The following is a 20,820-nucleotide window of genomic DNA, read 5'->3' on the forward strand; positions in this document are numbered from 1 at the left end:
ACTCTTCTTGCCTTCCTACGGGGACATAATTAGAACATTGGGGAAGGCAGGGTGGAGGTAGGATAATGTATTGCAGCTCTGACTAAGTCTATGGGGCCCGTCGGCTCTGCCACAGTACACTTGAGCAAGGCAGTGAACCCCAAAAATGGCTCCCATTGGCGCTGCGATGCTGACCTTTCTGAAAAATGCATGTGTGCTGTGTTGAAAGAAACTCTCCGACCGGCTTGTGTAAATTGACAGTAATGTAATCTTCTACTGTAACTTTTCTGAACAATTCCTCTTCGGCGCACAGCTCTGAATTTGCCACGTCACGCATCAGATCTTTTGGGCATTTATTAGATAGAGGAAACCTAATGAAGGCTTTTTTACGACCAAAACACATTGGTTCCCTGAATCCACCCTTCTTACTAAGCTATTGTTACCTTTTTTTGTGTTAACTCGAACCTTAGTAAGAGTACAGGAGAGTGTTATCTTCACTCTAGGGCCGAAGTGGTCATGTACAGTCACGTATTGTTTTAACGTACTGTCCGGACTTCGGGGTAAATCCCTCTTGATGTGTGGTGGTGACAATAAACCACTGGAAACCGTTATCTTCAGGACTGTGCATTTATTTCCATTGTATTCTTCATATCATGCTGTTGACTAACGTTACATATCTCACAACAAGCTACCTGCTTATGTTGTTCTTCCTGTGTACACACAGTCTGTCTCATCACAGATTCGCTCCTTGCGTAGCTGACCTGTATGCGTGGGTGCCTCCCTCTTAAAGGAACAGACCATAATCTTATAACACTACCCCCACTCTGGATGGCAATTAACAATTAAATATAATAACATTCCAGCACCCCTATGACTACACACAAAATATCCTAAACAGATTACATAGACTTTTTTCTTTTTCTTTTGAACACCCCTTGAGTCTCTGGAGTCCTTTAGGGTCACAATGCCCAAGAACATCTCCCCTTGACGGAGTAACAGTCCATAAGAAACAGTCCATTATAATCCTTAAGATAGTTGTTTCTCTTGAGAACAGGGTGAAATTGTGGAAGGTAGTGCAGTGTTAGGAGTTTAAACAGTCCACCTCCTTTCAGTGCTTCTGAGGTTCCAACACACTCTGAAAAAGAAGCATGAAACACACCTACAACGCAACGAATACAGCCCCAATATAACCACAGCTCTAACTCAATATTAAAGGCAACCTCCCAGTATCCTCTCTAGCTTCTAACTGAGTAAAACACCTGCTTCACCTGTTCACCCCAAAATAATTGTATGGTCTCACTTTTCTCACCGTAAACAAGATCACCACCAAAGTAAATTTACTCATGATGCCACAGTGCCTCAAGTTTTTTTCTTTAACCAAAACAATACAAAGTCTTTCAAACAACAAACTCCTTTGAACTATTTTTTTCTTTAAACAGGAGTAATATAACCTTTTTTTCTTAGTAAGTCACCCACTCTCCATATTTATCTGGGGGTCTCCTGGTCCTGCTAGACCTGCCCCTGGATGTTTGGCACTGAGTGGAGTCCATAACCGTTGCTTTTTGAGTATGTTGCACTGCACTACCCCCACTAGCATGAACCTCCTCTGTACTCGAGGAGACTTGGGCTGTGTGTGGCGAAGAGGGGAAAGCAACAGGGCTCAAGGGAATGTCTGTAGATGACTCTGCTTCCTGTCCGCTATCACTCCCCGCCGCCGTATCCGGGAACAGATTAGCCAGGAACAGGTCAGAGTCGATGAGGCTGGTATCTGGAATGGGTGGTAGAACCTCAGCAGGGTTCCAGACTTGTGCTTGTTCGATGACCCAGACATTATCCAACAGGGTACGGGAGTGGTATGGTTTGAGTTTGTCATGGTGCACTACTTTGACTTTTGCCTTAGGCCCCTTTTTGATGCGGTACACCAAGTCGTCCAGTTGGCCTAGGACAAAGTATAGCCCCTCGTATGATGGCAAGAATTTCCTCACCTTATCTCTTACTCTCTTGGTGCCTTTTACTAGGTGCCAGACAGCATCACCTGTGTGGTACAGAGTGCGGCAAACGTTCTTGTCATATTGCTTTTTGGCCCGTTCCACAGACTGACCTAGGGCATCTCTGGCGATCTGGTGAGCAAGCTCCAGCCTTTCACGGAGCTGAGTGACATACTGTGGAGGAGTCTGGGCACTTTCATGGCCGGGTGGCAGACCAGCCACCAGGTCAATTGGCTCAGTCACTTCCCGCCCAAACAACATCATGTTGGGGGTAAACCCAGTGGAGCTGTGCTTTGTTGCCCTATAGGCCATTACAGCATAGGGAATCATGATATCCCAATCCCAGTGGCAGCGTTCAGCTGTTGTGGCTAAGATATTTTGCAGAGTGGCATTGAAACGTTCAACCTGCCCATCAGACTGTGGCCTGAAAGAAGTGGTGCGCGTCTTGTCTATTCCAAGTAGTTCACACATTTTCTGAAACACTTGTGATTCAAAATTGGTGCCCTTGTCACTGTGCAAAGTCTGAGGTGCTCCAAAACGACATACCCATTCAGAGGTGAATACTTCAGCGACAGTTACAGCCTGCTCATCTGGTAGGGGATAGGCTTCCACCCATTTGCTGAAGTAGTCTTGAACTACTAACACATAGCGACTATGACGATCAGTCTCGTTGGGGGGGCCCATTATATCCAGAGCCACTCGCTCCATAGGTGCTCCAACGCGGACAGTGCCCATGGGGGCCTGGGGTGTCTTAGAGGGCCTGGCTCTGGCAGCACAGCTAGCGCATGTGCGGCACCACAGCGTGACATCTTCTCTCATACGATACCAGTAGTATCTTGTCTGCAGACGGGTGAGAGTCCGATCCACTCCAAAGTGACCCCCCACAGGACCATCATGCATTTGTCTCAGGACATCTGACTGGTACATACGAGGTAGTATTATCTGAGGGTAGAATATGGTTTCCTCTGCACAATAGAAGCGTCGCACCAGAATACCTTCTTTGAAATACAGTCTTTTCCACTGACTCCAATATGTTTTGGTGGCCGGGCTATGAGGTGAGATCTCCGCCCATGAGGGACGTTCTGTTCCCTGTTCCAGCGCTTTCCTGATGGGAGTGATATCAGGGTCAGCTATCTGAGCCTCCCTCAGCTGCTCAATGGTCCAACCATGGAATAATTGCGCCTCTGTAGTCTCTGTGAGAAGAATCCTTTCTTCAGTTTGTGAATTTCCATCAGACCTTAAGTCCTCCACACCTGTGCTTCCCATTCCAGGGGATGGGGAGTCCACTACCCCCACTAAGCTCAACTCTATGGGATGAGCTTCAGTAGTTCCTTCTGTCACACTACCGCCCAGGTCACACTGCACAGCCTGATGTCTTGACTTTTCCATGTTCAACAACGGGTCTGGCACTTTGCAAGGGCAGAACTGACGACAAGGCCTTCTAGACAGAACATCGGCATTGCAGTGCTGCCGTCCTGGGCGATGGATCACCTTGAAGTTGTATTCACCAAGCTTCTCAAGCCATCTGGCTAGCTGTCCCTCAGGCTCCTTCATCCGTATTAGCCAGCGGAGGCTACTATGATCCGTGCGGACGGTGAAAGATCTTCCCAGCAGGTACTGGCGGAAGTGTGATGTGAATTCCACCACGGCTAGCAACTCCCTCCGTGTGGTACAGTAGTTTTGTTCAGTCTGGGAGAGTCTTCTACTGCCATATGCCAGCACACGCTCCTCACCGTCCTGCATCTGAGAAAGGACAGCTCCGATTCCAGTGTCACAAGCATCTGTGTCTAGAATGAGGTCCCCGGTATCAAGGGGATAGCCAAGGACAGGTGCAGTGGTAAGTAGTGGCTTTAGTTTATCAAATGCCTCCTGGCATTTCTGTGTCCAGTGGAAACGGGCATACTTTTTGGTCAGGGCATGTAGAGGTTGAGCGACAGCAGCAAAGTCTTTTACCAAACGTCTGTAGTATGACGCGAGGCCTACAAACTGGCGGACCTCACTGACGTCGGATGGTGTAGGCCACTCTCTGACTTTCTGGACTTTCTGTGAGTCGGTAGCGACCCCCTGCTCGGAGACGATGTGCCCGAGGTAGGCTACTTGCCGTTGGAACAGGCAACACTTTGCTGGTTTCAATTTCAACTTGGCTTGGCGCAGTCGGTCAAACACCTGGGATAGCCGCTGCAGCATTTCTGGTACATCTTTTCCCAGTGTAATGATGTCATCTAAGTATACTAAGCAGGTCTCCCATTGCATGCCAGCAAGGACGCGGTCCATTAGACGTTGAAACGTTGCTGGGGCGTTACATAGCCCAAACGGCATGACATTCCACTCAAAGAGCCCCTTCCTGCTGCAGAATGCTGAGGCCTTGCATGCTCTGGGGGTTAGTTCCACCTGCCAATAGCCAGATGCAAGGTCCAGAGTGCTGAACCATTTGGCGCTGGATAAGGTGTCCAGAGTATCTTGAATACGAGATAATGGGTACGCATCTTTAATGGTACAGTCATTCAAAGCCCTGTAGTCCACACAGAGACGATAGGTATCGTCCTTTTTGCGTACCATGACAATGGGCGCGGCCCAACTGCTGTGGCTGTTACGGGCGAGTCCAGTCTCGAGGCTCTGCTGTATCTGCTGGTCAGCATTCAGTTGTTTTTCCTGGGCCATGCGGCGGGGGTGTTGTTTCACTGGGACACCTGGCAGGGTTTGAATGTCATGTTGCACTAGGTTAGTACGGCCTAGGTCAGTGGGTCCTGTAGAGAAGATGTCGCCGTAGTCTTGCAGGAGCTTCGCTAGACTGCACTTTTCCCCGGTAGTTAGCTCAATGGAACTCTGGGCGTACAGAGTGGTGAGATGTTCTGGCACGGTGGGGAAGGCACTGTCGGACTGTTGGGATTCAGTGATGATGGTAGGGGGCTCAATTATCTCAACAGACTGGAGAAACCCTGCTACAGCTCCTTTCTTGATGGTAACATCAGTGGTTCCTGGGTTAAATACTCTGATTGGTATACTCTTACTGGGCTGGGCTCCTACTAAGACCCGGGCCACCAGCAATCGGTGCTTCTCAACAAAGCCTTTTGTAGGGCATAGCATCACCTCTCCTTTCACAGGGGTCCGGAAATGAGCATTATAGAACTGTGGTGCGAGCTACTCTTACTGCATGTGCTCTCGGCCTGTTGTCCGGATGGAAGTATGGTATTTGTTCACCGAACAACACAATCTTTCGGTTGCCAAAGTCCAGATGTGCTCTTGACTGCTCTAAGAATGGATGGCCCAGGATGGCCTCAGCACTGCCTGGCAGGTCGGCAAGTATGAAATCTACACCCACAGTCTGGCTGCCAATCTGAACAGGTAAGTGAGCTTCACCCAAGGCAGGGACATTCCCAGGACCAATGCCATGCAGGGACTGTACAGTTGATGGCTGGATAGGTGGTCTGACCTCCGGGTGGATAGAATTATAGTATCGCAAAGGCAGCACATTTCTCCCTGCCCCAGAGTCTAAGATGGCACAAATCTCCATGTCATACATCAGCAGGTGGATACACATTTCTGGGCTCTCACCTTTACCACTGGACCCTCTGCATGCATTTTGGTTTTTGGAGACATTCAAAACTGTGTCCGCCTAGAGCTTAGTTGGGTTTGTTAGAGAGTGGCAATTACGCCACATGTGTCCAATACCCGAGCAGTTGTGACAGCGGATGCTATCCCAATTTGTATCTTTTTGTCTCCTTTGTTTGTATTGCGCGGGGTGGTTCTGGTTCTGCTTTGTGGGTGCTGGTGCTGTACCATTATTTCCCTCAGCTTCATCAGAGTGGGCATAATCGCGCACCATAGCCATTCTGGTTCTCCGCTCAGCTACATTCCGTGCTCCAGTCTGCATGAGCTGTGCAACGCTGGTAGCTGCTCTCCTGGTAGTTTCATAACGACGAGCAATGTCGTAAGCTTGGGCTAATGTGCGAGGTCGGTCTTCTAGGAGCTTCTGAATAATGTTGGCGTCCCCCATAGCATTAGTGAACACCTCAACACTGATTGCATCCTGCTCCTTTTCAGAACGGTCAGCGTATGCAATAGACACTTTCTCATATATGTCGTCCCTCAAGATGTGTAGTGCCTCACCTGGCAGGCGGATTCGTTGCCTTAACTCGATGGCAACAGCCACTGCATACTCTGATGATGGGCCATAAGCAACCTCCACCTCCTCAACAATGTCTCTGTAGTCCCAGCGTGCTGACCTTGGGTTGCGGTGGACCACTGCTCCTGCTGCACCTATGAGACAGAACCTCAACTGGACAGCCATAGTGTTCTCTGACCAGCGATTAGCCTCAGCACAGCTCTCAAAGCGCTGCAAGAAGTCCTTCCATGGTGTGGTGCCATCATACTGACCCGGTTGTAGTGTAGGAATCCTCTCTCGCTGAACACTGTCGTCCTCGCTGTCTGAAGACCGGTTGTACTGCACACGCCGGGGCAGCCGGCCACTTGGATGGAAGCCTGCTCGCCTGCGATGGGACTGATCATAGCCATAAGTCACAGCTTCATTACCTCCATGGACCGGTGTACTCTGCCTGTGGTGTACAGCGCCCTCTGGCTGCACCTGACGGGAACACACACCCGGTGTCACAGGGGTGGAAAGCAGGGTTGCAGGTTCAATATGTGGGGAATAGACTGTCACATTGTTCATAGGTGTGCTCTCCATAAAGGCTGCTGGTTTAGCAGCAATGCAGGGGTTAATGTTATGGGTAGCTGCATCTCCTATGGTCATTGAATGCATTTGTCCATACAACATATTCATATGGGGAGGCTCAGTTCCATAATGACTTTGCTGCATTTCAATGCCACTGTCTCTCATACTTTGATCATTCATATGAGCAAACGTCAACGTTACTTCCATGGGCCGTCATCATCTCAACTCAGTTCATTGACTGACGAAATTGCCTCGTGCGTCCGTTAGCATGAGCTAACTATACGTGTCCATAGTTTACAACTCATTGATGAAATCAGGATTTTTCATATCCCGGACTCGAGCCCCCAATGTTACCTTTTTTTGTGTTAACTCGAACCTTAGTAAGAGTACAGGAGAGTGTTATCTTCACTCTAGGGCCGAAGTGGTCATGTACAGTCACGTATTGTTTTAACGTACTGTCCGGACTTCGGGGTAAATCCCTCTTGATGTGTGGTGGTGACAATAAACCACTGGAAACCGTTATCTTCAGGACTGTGCATTTATTTCCATTGTATTCTTCATATCATGCTGTTGACTAACGTTACATATCTCACAACAAGCTACCTGCTTCTGTTGTTCTTCCTGTGTACACACAGTCTGTCTCATCACATATTCGCTCCTTGCGTAGCTGACCTGTATGCGTGGGTGCCTCCCTCTTAAAGGAACAGACCATAATCTTATAACACTATGCTACAGTTCATTTACCTTGGTTGAATAAAGAAGCAGCAGGACTGTGATTTATTCTTTCTACTTCATTAGTAGAGAGTGACAGGAGGGAGATGGGGGGATGCTGTGTAACATGTAAAGGTTGAACAGAATTCAACCCTGTATCACGACCATGTATGACATACGCCGGTCCACTACAGGATAGTTTGTCAGTGTTGAAACGGTTATAGTACGTAAAAGAAATTCTGAGGTATGAAGGTGCAGCTAAGGTGCAGTATCAGCAGGGAGCGTTAACCCCAAAACCAACACAAGAAAAAACACTGTGGCCAGGGCTCAAACCAATGGTCACTGCGGTAGTAGTGGTTATCGTTGCGGTTATCGTTATGGTTAGGGTTAAGGTTAGTTTTAAGGTTTGCGTAACAGTTATAGCTAGGGTATAAGGTTAGATTTTAATAAGGTTTAGGTTAGTGGTTTATGGTAACGGTGTGGTTAAGCTTAAGGTTAGGGTTATGGTTTAGGTGAGGTTTGGGTTTAGTGTTGGAAGAGACTACAGATAGCGTCGATAGCTACCGATTGCGACTTAGAGTTTAGGCAGGGCGTTCCCAAACCTTTATTCACAGCTGATCACATATTGAGGCCTAACAAACGACACACAAACAATTTCTCTACTATTCTTTAGTAGATCTGCACTCTGCACTCCACTTATTATTTGAAATCAACAAATGTATCAAACAAAATAAACAGATTTAAATAAAAAATTGGCACTTCCGGTAACGACACAAGGGGGCACGCTGACACTTGCGCTGACACACTTGCGCTGACACACCTGTGCAAGAGGCCGTTGGTGGTAGCCGTTCATAGATTCTAGTATCGTATTGTAATGATAGTACACTAGTGGTTCAGTCGTTTTTGTTTGATTTGGAAATGTTCAAGGGACCCAATTTTCACATCATGGGTCGTGACCCTGAGGAGGGGAGAGCCGGAGCTGAGGCTGAACTAACAAGCGCACCGCTTCACATTTTGTGTTTTACTTCACAAGGGCTGGCTGCTGTTGCCATTGATTAAAGCACTCAGTGAGCGGGCGTTTCAGTCAATTACATTATTCATATTAACCTCTGCGGATGAGTCATTCTTCACTCCCTCTCTCTCTCTGTGTCTATCTTGACAATGGCAACTAACAACATTAACAAGACCTGACCCCTTCCACACATGCGCCATCCCGTGGTTTCTGCCACAGAGTGCTTAATTACCACGGCAACAACTCACTGCAGAGATCGTTATTCATTTTAAACATATTTTAAAACTCACATTTCATCTAAAAATGCAGTAGATTATAATTTTACAAACGAATTAAACATATATGTTGTTGCCGCCATATTTAGTGTTACAAATGTCTCCACTCAAAACACCCGGAGTGCTCCGTCTCCTCCTTATAGACTGTCTCTGGTATAAAGTCCTATCTCAAGGTGCAGGGAATGTCCAATTTATATTTAGAACGACCTTATGGCTTCTCCAATAGTAGCAAAGCACCACCGGACAAGCGTATTTAAAGAAACATGAACAGTGTATCTAAACTAAAGGATACAGGGACTGTGTGTATGCTATGAGGGATATGCAAAAAGACACATTTAAAATTGCTTTGTGTAAATTGACATTAACACATTGAGTGCCACGCCCCTTCCGGGAAGTGACCTGGCCTTGCCGTCCATTAACCCCATGTAAACTTAGTTGTAGTTTGTAGAGCTAAACCTATATTATAGCTATGGGTCTAATAACGCAATCGAGTGTCAGTGAGTTGCTTCCAGTCAACGTGCAAAAACGGATTATTTTTTCATCCGTACATTTCCGTTTTATACCGTTTTTGAATATGAATATAGTTTGGGTGCTTCTGAGTAATTCCGGGGAAAAGACACGAAAACTGCGTTTTTGTGTAATTCAATAAACACGTAATTTCCCCCCGATTATCGAATCTTCCTGAAATCAACGCTAGATCATCATCATTATCCTTCCTCGTGCAAGCATGCAATGTGGTTTTGGACCCGGCCCTACGCCGCAGCTCGGTAGAGAAAAGAAACGAACCCGTTTCTAATGGGGTGCAATAATGGCCGAATGCGTTAGAGGGCGGTATAAGACCATCTGCCAGCTCAGACACACTCAGAACAGTATGCACAAGGTGCCCCGCTGAATTATGAATGGCAATAACGATTAAAAGAAATACAGTGAGAAAAACTTAGATCTACGTTTCCGGCACTCAACGGTTGGGCGACAGAAATGTAGTTCTACGTTAACGCCACCCAACGTGTTAAATGTATCTAAATATAACTCAATAAGTAACAGTTTGTTGAATGATCTATTAACTATTCATAACGGATAGTTATTCTAAAGTGTTATTTATTCGGGGCCTGCACATCTCAGGTAACAATTGTTTTCACCATACAAGGCAGGGTCGGGGTCACATTGAATTCAACTGATTCATGACATGGATTTCCATCCGAAAATATTGAATATTTCATTTTCATTTCAACCTTTATTTAAAAATTCTTAAGCTTCTGAGGTTTCCCCCATTTACAGAAACGATGATTGTACAAATGTAAACGGTACATAATAAAAGCAATATCCACAGAAAATTAAACACAAAAGAGTAAACATTTTAAAAACGTTTATTAAAATCATTTTTTAAATCTGCTAAAACAGTTACAGATAGATAGATAGATAGATAGATAGATAGATAGATAGATAGATAGATAGATAGATAGATAGATAGATAGATAGATAGATAGATAGATAGATAGATAGATAGATAGATAGATAGATAGATAGATAGATAGATAGATAGATAGATAGATAGATAGATAGATAGATAGATAGAGTGATTACATGTCTGGCCTGTTTTCCTCCGGCCTGCTAATCATCCAAGCCGTCCACATGTGGAAATACTGGCATTGCTGTAATTAAAGAGTATTTTTATCCGTGCTTAATGACTGCTTTAGTGCTCAAGTTCAAGTTCAAGTTCTTTAATAGTTGTCATACAGAAGTACAGAATACTTTCATACAAAATGCTTCTTACTGTTACGCTCCAGAGACTGTGCTAGACAAGATAGTATCAAATAACATAATAACATAATATAGCATGAATTTAGAAGAAGAAAAATGAGGTCACAGTGTTCGGTATAGACATATGTACAATGTTCTGAGTTACCATATAATATACAATACACAATACTATGCAGTGTACTAATGTACAGTACTATCTAGTGCAAAGCAGAAATGGGATGAGGTACAATTTTAGGTACAATTTACAGTAAGGTGTACGAGTTGTAGTGCAATCCTTCATCCATAAATATAAAGTGTGGGGAGTGGGTGCTACAGTGTGTTTGTTTAAAGTGGGTGTGTGCTATAAAGTGTGTGGAGTGGGTGCTACAGTGTGTTTGTTTAAAGTGAGTGTGTGCGTGTGGATGTGTGTGCTATGTGCGTTTGGTGGTTGTTGTTGTGTAGTGTTCATTCATTGTTCATTTAGCAGCCTGATGGCCTGGGGATAGAAGCTTCTTCTGAGTCTTTCTGTGCTCGCCTTGAGACTCCGGTATCGCTTGCCTGACCGCAGCAGTTCAAAGAGGCAGTTGTTCGGGTGACTGGAGTCTTTAATGATTCTCTTAGCCTTGCCCTTGCAACGCTTGTAGTAAATGTTCTGGAGGGTGGGGAGCCCCCCTCCAATTGTGCGTTCGGCTGAACGTGTCACTCTTTGTAGTCTGCTTCGGTCTTGTGCAGTGCTATTCCCAAACCAGGAGGTGATGTTGCCGGTCAAGATGCTCTCTATTGTACATGAGTAGAAGTTCTTAAGGATCTTCTGGCTGACTTGGAACTTCCTTAGGCGCCTGAGGAAGTAGAGGCGTTGTCGTGCCTTCTTCACAACACTGTCAATGTGTGTGGTCCATGTCAAGTCCTTGGATATGTAGGCTCCGAGGTACTTAAAGCTGTTGACTCTCTCAACCGGTGCCCCGTCGATGCTGAGGGGGCTGTAGTCCTTGACCCCCGACCTCCTGAAGTCCACAATCATCTCCTTTGTTTTGCTGACGTTCAGGGAGAGGCTGTTTTCCTGGCACCATCCCGCCAGGACCTTGACCTCTTCCAGGTAGGCCCTCTCGTCGTTGGCAGAGATCAGGCCCACCACCACTGTGTCGTCAGCAAATTTGATGATTGTATTGCTACTCCGCTGAGCCACACAGTCGTGTGTGTACAGGGAGTAGAGGAGGGGACTCAGAACACAGCCCTGGGGGGCCCCTATGTTGAGGGTGATGGATGAGGAGGTGCAGTTGCCTGCTCTCACCACCTGGGGTCTGCCAGTCAGGAAGTCCAAGACCCACTGGCAGAGGTCATAGCCCAAGCCCAGGTCCCTGAGCTTGGCTATGAGTATGGAGGGGACTATGGTATTGAATGCCGAGCTGTAGTCGATGAATAGCATTCTCACATAGTTCCCCTGCCTCTTGTCCAGGTGTGATGCTGCTGTGTGCAGCACATGGGATATGGCGTCCTCCGTGGACCTGTTGGGGCGGTATGCAAATTGCAGGGGGTCCATGTTGATGGGGAGGGAGGAGCAGATGTAGCCCTTTACTAGCTTCTCAAAGCACTTCATGGCTATGGAGGTGAGAGCTACAGGGCGGTAGTCGTTGAGGCAAGCAGGCTTGGATTTTTTGGGTACAGGGATAATAGTGGACTTCTTCAGGCAGGTGGGGATGACAGCCTGTTCTAAGGACAGGTTAAATATGTCAGTGAATACTGGGGCCAGTTGGTCGGCACAGACTTTTAGGACGCGGCCGGGGATGCCGTCCGGACCTGCTGCCTTCCTGATATTCACTTTTTTAAAGGTCCGCCTCACCTCATGCTCTGTTACCCTGAACACTGCGCCTCCATCAGCAGCCGACCCCCCCCCCCCCATTGCCGAGGCTTGTGAGCTGGTGTTGTTATTACCAGCATCAAACCTCGCATAGAAGGTATTGAGGTCATTTGCTAAGGAGATGTCACTGTTCAGTTTGAGGGAGGCGCCTTTGTAGTCTGTCATCGTTTTGAGCCCCTGCCACATAGCTCTAGAGTCAGCTTGTTCAAACTGGAGTTCAATTTTATCCCTGTAGCGCCGTTTGGCCTCTGACACTGTCCTCCTTACGTTGTATCGCGCCACCTTGTGGTCATTCATGTTGCCTGCCACTAGGCCGTCGTTGTATGCTTTGGTGCGCTATCTCAGAGCTTCACGGACGGATTTGTCTACCCAGGGTTTTTGATTTGGGTAAACTTTCATTTTGGTAGTGGGGATTGTTTCTTTCACCCTAGTACAAACATAGTCCAGCACTGTCTCCGTGTAGACATTAATGTTATCTGTGTCGCGGAACACATTCCAGTCTGTGTAGTGAAACACTGACCGGATCGTCTCCTCTGACGTCAAATCCCATTTCTGCACCTCTCGCGAGACTACGGGAGTACTTTTAATTCTCTGTTTGTACTTTGGTGAAAGAAAGATGGACGCGTGATCTGATTTACCAAAGCCACTATCAGAATGAGCCTTGTAGCCACCTTTAAATTGTGTGTAACAGTGATCTAGGATGTTACCGCCTCTGGTGTTGCAAGTCACATGCTGATAGAAGTCAGGCAATACCTTTCTCAGATTGGCGCTATTGAAATCTCCCAGCACTAAAATGGCGGCGTTGACATTCGCCACTTGTATTCTATTTACCTCGTCGTGGAGTCTGGAGAGCGCAACCTTGTTGCTGGCTTGCGGTGGAATATACACTCCGATCAGGACGATCGCCGTTAACTCCCTCGGGTGGTTGACGGCTGGTGACAGTATGCCTATACTGTGGTGAGGGTGGGTCAAATTTAGCTAGTGGTTTAACTTTAAGGCAGGCACAAAGAGTGGCAGTGCAGTGGCTAGAATACATTGCTGATGGTGACAGGTGTGTGTGTGTGTTCAGGTCAGGGATTTGAATTCTGGAATATTTTTTTCACATGAATTTCCATTATTGTCCATTGAAATATATATTCAGTATAAAGTTACACCTTTTGAACACGAGGGAAAAACTACACAGGTTCGCTGCTCAGAGACTCTGGTCATCAGCTCTCTGGCCCCTGTTTACAACATGGATAGGCCATAGTGAACCCATTGCCATTGTCACCTACAGTCTGCATTCAAAACATTTATTAATGAATGCCAATCATTGTCCATTCGCGCCCCCTTTCATATCTCATGAGCTATTTGTCATAGAGACCCACTTGGGTGGCACAGTGGTGCACTGGTTAGCACTGTTGCCTCACAGCAAGAAGGTCCTGGGTTCCCGGTAGCGGCGGCCATTCTGTGTGGAGTATCCATGTTCTCCCTGGTCTTGTGTGGGTTTCCTCCAGGGACTCGGTTTCCCCCACACCATAAAAATACTTACATGCCAAATATATCCTGCCATTGCCCTTGATCAAGGTACTGGCGATACGACTGGAGTCGGTCCCCAGACGCCAGACTGTGTGGCTGCCCACTGCTCCTAAAAAGTTAGGATGGGTCAAATGCAGGACGAATTTCCCCAAGGGGATTAATGAAGTATAACTTAACTTAACTTCTTATGGGAGGTGTCAATGAACTCAGTACAGACTACTATGAGAGCACCAACTACCTAACCTCCATGCTTAAGTGTGTACTAGTGTGTGATAGCGTAATGGTGTAAAAGTGAAATAGTATAATAGTGTTTAATAGTGTAGTGCAATAGTGAAATAGTGTGTAATAGTGACAGTTGGGCTTTTTTCCTTTCCCACAGACAAGTCGATGATGATCACTGTGTATGTTGTGCGAGTGTGTTTGGAAACTGGTAATTGATGGTGTCTGCATTTGTTAAATAGTGTAGGCGTGTTGGTTTGCTCTGTGTGAGAGAGAGAGAGAGAGAGAGAGAGAGAGAGAGAGAGAGAGAGAGAGAGAGAGAGAGAGAGAGAGAGAGAGAGAGAGAGAGAGAGAGAGAGAGAGAGAGAGAGAGAGAGAGAGATAGAGATAGAGATAGAGAGAGCGAGAGAGCGAGAGAGCGAGAGAGCGAGAGAGCTAGAGAGCGAAACAGACAGGTGTGGCTGCTGCCTGGTGGATTTTTGCACTCTACTAGCTTCAGGAGAGATTGGTGCATGTTCCCAAATACTGACTAACTGTCCTGGGGCACAGGAGGAACATACTATGAATTCTTAAAATGTGTGATATTCCCCTTTAATAATGTGAGATACTATGAAATGGTCTGTGGCCAAGTCCTAATATAATAACAACTAGCTAGTGTGATTAACTTCAACCTTCATTTGAACTGACCTTGATCTTTGTCTTTACAGCATTCCCAACCTGTGAGCCCCTCACCCAGTTCAGCTGCACAAACGGCCGATGCATCAGCGTGAAGTGGCATTGTGATTCAGGTAATACGCGTGAAGTGGCATTGTGATTCAAGTCATACGCGTGAAGTAGCATTGTGATTCAGGTGCATCAGTGTGAAGTGGCATTGTGATTCAGGTCATACACGTGAAGTGGCATTGTGATTCAGGTCATACGCGTGAAGTGGCATTGTGATTCAGGTAATAAGCGTGAAGTGGCATTGTGATGCAGGTGAATCAGTGTGATTTTGAAAAACACCATACTCATTAGCATCATACTACAGGGAAACACATCATCTCCAATTCACATTAATTTCATATTAAAGAGGCATTTGGGTGATTTTTTTTACACAAATCCTATTTTCCTGCTGCGAGGAGGACATAACATTTACCAACGTGCTCCGTGTCTCGAGAGCTTGATAATCAGCCCCCGAGAAACTCTGATGGATGACGTGACCCAGAGGACAGCAGACCTCCAGTGAACTGAATACACTATTTCCTCAACTATTTTCAGCTGTAGTGCGCCCAACTCAAGGAGAGTGTAGAGGGCTGGTCCCCTCCGGGTGATTCTCCCCCCCCCCCCCTTACCCAGAGTGCTATCTAGCCACCCAGATAATTTTTGTGTGATTCGCCCGAGTCTTGAAGATATCCACCGTAAAGATGTCTGCCGTCACTCCAGCACAACAGAGCTGAATGGCACTCTGATTGTGGTGCTCGAAGCAACCAAAAGACACATTAGGAAAGCTGAAATGCTTTCCAGTAATCATGAGCCAGTGGGAGAATTCACATGCCTTGTTGTGAGCAGTTTCACGTAGGAACTACTTTTTACCATACACCCGTTAATTACTATGGGGGATGTAGTTCGGTATGAAATTGTAGAGAAAATAAGGCACCTACACGGTGGATGCAGAGGTTTTTCTCATCCACACACATTTCCCCAGCTGGTCAGGGATTCAAACCACTGACCACCGATCACTATTCCCCTAACCTTTAGACCAGGGGTGTCAAACTCAATTACCAAGGGGGCCGGCATGAGAACATACAGATTTTGTGGGCCGTACACGTAATCACACCTAGAACAAGTGTGTTTTCCTGAGGTCACTAGCTTAATGGTTGGTCATTCGATTTGTGCATACCAACTCAATATGTTGTATGTAACAGCAAGCATAATGTGAATGCACTTATGTTCATTCGGCATCTCAATAAATACAATGAGGGCTGTTTAAATAGTGGGTACGGAGGCATAATTGATTAATTAATTAATTAATTATGAATGATCATTGCATTTGGATAGTGCTTTTCTAGACACTCAACGCGCTTTACAATGTAGGGTGGAAATTGCCTCCTTTACATCCACTGTGTAACACTCAACCTTGGGCTACGCAGGCTCATACACTGGCACCAGACACACAACACACTACACAATGGCTGAAAGGCTCAGGAGGCAGGGATTTATATCAGCCAATTAAGGGGATTTATTATTTATGGATAATTGGCTTATTATAGATTCTTTTTTTTTACAGATTTAAATTACATATATTATGTTTAAATGAATTATTCACCCCACAAGAGTTTGTAAGATTAGCAGTCATAGGTTAAACTGGTCCTGGACTTGGAGATGACAGGTTACATGCCATTACATGCCATTTAAATAAATATTTTAAATTATGATCTTCAGTACACAGGAGGTAGGCTGTCTGTGTCATGCCCTCGCTCTACCTAGGTGCCGTGCCTCGCCTAAACCAAGCACAGTGATTCCATATGCCTAAGCACGTCTGCCGTGGAGAATTGCATGCTGTGTGCTACATGTCCGAAAGGGTAACTCCAAGCAAACCACACACCCGAGTCTCTGCGCATTGCCCCGAGTGCATGTCCGAAAAGGGTTTAAGTGGAACACATACACACTCACGCACAAGCAACACACAGAAATAATCTCTCACCTCAGGATCTCTTTCTACCGTAGCTTTCACTTATCTTTCGCAAAAACAATAATGTCCACAGATTTCAGAGTAGAATTAGCAATAATTCACTTGCTGTGCAGGGAGACCGAGGTGCACTTGATTTCCATCACAGGTCAGTTGAATTGCACCTAGGTTTGATAAGCAAGTTCAGTTCATCGGGACGGATGAAAATGCCAGGCGGGCCGTATTTCGCCCGCAGGCCATGAGTTTGACACATCAAACAATCAGATTTATTTATATAGCACATTTAACATGACACGTGTCAACCAAAGTGCTGTACAGAGGGTAGATACATACATATAGACAACAATCACAACTCTGTTTTACGGGAGGGCACACAGGCAAGCACACAGGAAAACAGGGCATGAGTGAGTATTACGTTACCATTGTCTGAAGGAGTGCTTGTTGTCTTGTCAATGTAACATAATGAGGAGACGGTAGCCAAAGTAACCAACAGAAGATATTTAATTATAATTACCATGGTTTTGTAATCAAGGAGTAACATAAAATAATGACAAACAAAACACAGAACAACAGGATCAGCCCCTCACACAGGGGAGAACAGGACAGTTATACAGGAGGGCAGGGCCGCCTGGGAGAAATGCGAGGCCCTGTGCGAGATTTAAACGCGAGCCCCCCCCCCCCCCCCCCCCCCCCCCCCCAATAGGTAAAAAAAAACAAATATATATATATATATACTTTTTTTTTTTTTTTTTTTTTTCATACAGTCAACATATTCTTAAATAATAGCGCTGCCCGAGGCTGGGCATGATACAGTCAACATATAGCAAGAGAGAGAGCGAGAGAGAGCTCCCGTTCTACAGTCAATATACAGTGTACAGAGAGAGAGACACATTGGAAAGAAATTGAAATGCTATTTGGCCCTAAACAGAGAGTACACAGTGGCAGAATACCTGAGCACTGTGACTGAAGATCCTTGACTAGGTACAGACTCAGCGAGCACAGCCTAGCCATCGAGAAAGGCCGCCATAGGCAGACTGTGTGTGTTAGAAAGAGAGAGAGAGAGAGAGAGAGAGAGCATGTGTGTTTGTCGTGTGTGTGTGTTAGAGAGAGAGCATGTATGAGAGAGATAAGCAAAGATGACCCCCTAAAGGATATTCAACTTTTAATGAAAGAACAAAACAGAAGGAAAAGATAACTTCACAAAGGCAACATGAATATACATAGATCCAAAAGGACAAAGATCAACACTTAAATCCAAAGAGAAGAGGGTCTATACCAGAGAAAACAAAGCAGCAAGGAGCCATTTGGCCGACATCAGCTAAAGGCTAGCCAGGTAGGCTACTGACACCAGGCCACACACAGCTTTGGCCAACGGCCCAACGCTACCCAAGCTACACAAACGACCAAGACAATGAATTCACACACAGCACATGTCGTATCTCCAAATGTTGTGAAGTAACATATGTTTTGCCTGGAAAAAAACATTGTTATTAACAAAACTTTCAGGAGGGGAAGGAAGGAAGAGTGGGGTAATGTCATGACATTTTCATTAATCTTACCTGCACCAAGGAACGCAGGGCGAAAGGCCGCAACACAGGTCTCCACGTTGACGAAAGGCCTCTCGCTGGCGGGACAAAAATAAGCTATGGCCAGAGCCTTGTCATGGTGCAGGCCCGACTACATCTTCTGTCAAAGATGATGTCGTAGTCAGAGTGCCAGAACCCCCTGCTATTCTCACGGCTAATGTCAATGGTCGTAGCACAAGCTAACAGCTAACTAGTCTCTAGGCTAACTGATAGCATCAAACGAACGTTCCCAGCCGAGCGCAGCCGGCAGCTAACGTCGTAGCTAAACAGCTAACTGGCTAACAGTTAGCTCAACCAGGCTATCGCTAACCATTAGCTAACGCAGAAGCAAGCTATGCGGCTACATACAGGTGCTGACACCAGGCCACACACCGTTAGCTACTAGTAGTACTACAACAGCTAGTCGGCCAGTTTAGCTCCAGAGAGAGAGAGAGAGAGAGAGAGAGAGAGAGAGAGATGTCCACGGCGGGAATAGAATAGAGTTAATAGAATAGGTTAAAAACTCACCAAACGTCCAAGAGGATGGAGACAACCGCGTGGAGTTGACGAAGTTCATCTGCCAAACGACCATCCTCTTCATCTTGGCTGCATGCGCTGTCTCTAGGTTAGCTAAGCTAGCTACTAGCCGACATCATCATGGCTATATCCCGACTGCACCATGACAAGGCTCCGGCCATTTGTCCCGCCAGCGAGAGGCCTTTCGTCAACGTTCCTTGGTGACCGACCGACTGATAATGACCGACCTCTTCATCTTGGCTGGCATAACTAAGCATAATAGTCAAAAGCTGCACGCGCGAAATAGTCAAACGCAGCTGACGCGCGCCGGCGTACTACACATGATGTAAGTAACCACTCCCTTCGTTGAAACCAATAGTATGTCTGCTGCAGAGCCCCAGAGCTCCAATAGTGAGTATGTCTGCAGACCCAGGAACAAGTCAGACACATTCTACAAACGTGTCTAATGTGAAATATATAAGCATATAAGCAAAACTAGATTTTAGGTCTGTGATGAAAAAGGGCCTCGCGGGAAGGGGGGCCCCACAAAAAAATAAAAAAAAATAAAAAAAAATAATTTTTTTTTTTTTTTTTTTTTTTTTTGCGAGGCCCCCCTTCCCGCGAGGCCCTGTGCGACCGCACTGCTCGCACACCCCCTGAGGCGGCCCTGCAGGAGGGGATGACGAGACAAGACACACCTGTGTTGATTGCAAATGGATGCACCTGGGAGGGAAACGATAAGGACTACAAGACCAGGACAGGGAACTACAACTAGACATAACACATCACACACTGGGAACACCTGATCAGGGTACAGACACACCCCACACATAACAGTCAGTGAACGGGAAAGGCTAGTAGGTAGAAGTGGGTTTTGAGCCTAGATTTGAAGGCATCTATCGAGGGGGCAAGCCTAATGGAGGTGGGGATGCGATAGCAACCCAGATAGCAAAAAATTTGTGAATCAACGTTGAAATAGGGTTCGGCAGAAATATTGAATCTATGTTGAAGCCTGACATTGAAATTATACAGATCGTTGTCTATGACTTACACGTTGAATCAACGTTAGGTGTCAACCATAACTGATACTATATCAATGTTGATTCAACCATCATCTAAATGGTAATCTACATGCACATTTTAGTTGATTTTATATTGAATCAATGTTAGACATCAATGTTTATTCAACCATAATCTAAATGGTAATCTACATGCACATTTTAGTTGATTTTATATTGAATCAATGTTAGACATCAATGTTTATTCAACCATAATCTAAATGGTACTCTACTTGTACATTTGTAACTTGTACATCTACTTGTAACTTGTAAAGTTAAGGAATCAATACTGATTAATGTACATTTTACATTAAAATATTGCTGCTGATATGTATACATCATAACATTACATGTTTTTTTCCTGCTGTTAAACACACTATTGTTAAATAAATAATAATACAATTCTTATATGACCATATTTCCAAAAATGTGTGAACAAAAATGACAACATGGCTTTAATATGAAAATTATTTTTTTTCTAGGGTATCATACTTCCAGTGACCATACCTTTTACACAAAAAAAAATAACAGACCTTATAACAGGCTTTCATTAACAATACATATATAGCCACTGCCAGAATAGTGACACACATATTGTGTGTGGTGAGCACACGCATTCATGCACAACGAAGACAAGATTGCGTTGTCTCAATCATTTTAACTATAAATTTATGAGCTCAAAGTATGATCTCACTACTGACTGAAATGTCCAACAAAAAGCATCAATTGTCAAATAATATTGATCACATTAACTAGACTAGATGTTTGAGGAAATTAGAAAGGGAACAACAACTTAACCCTTGTGTCTGATCAGATTCGTATTTGTTTGATAACTTTGCAGTGATTATGTTTGTAGCCAACATAATATGTGGCATAATCTTTTAATTATCTTGTATTTTTTTTTTTACTCTTCATAAATTGTTTATTCCACTTCAGCCCGATCATAACCACCACATATTATTTTTTTTGTCATATTTAACAACTCTTTTCAGAAAAGTGGGAGTATTTCATTACAAAAATAATATAAAAAATGGTTAT

General features: G+C 45.3%; 1 protein-coding gene across 1 annotated transcript in view; it reads left to right on the top strand.

Moving 5' to 3' along the window:
- The window catches only part of lrp1bb (low density lipoprotein receptor-related protein 1Bb), a gene marked incomplete at its 5' end in the record, with an annotated part of 1,188,884 nt that overhangs the window by 559,129 nt on the left and 608,935 nt on the right, over window positions 1-20,820 (top strand). The window contains 1 exon segment of the mRNA XM_084314368.1: window positions 14,683-14,763. Within this exon segment, the coding sequence (XP_084170494.1) occupies window positions 14,683-14,763 (81 nt within the window).

Source organism: Notolepis coatsorum (genome assembly GCF_963971535.1).
Source record: "Notolepis coatsorum genome assembly, chromosome: 5".
Lineage (NCBI taxonomy): Eukaryota > Metazoa > Chordata > Actinopteri > Aulopiformes > Paralepididae > Notolepis > Notolepis coatsorum.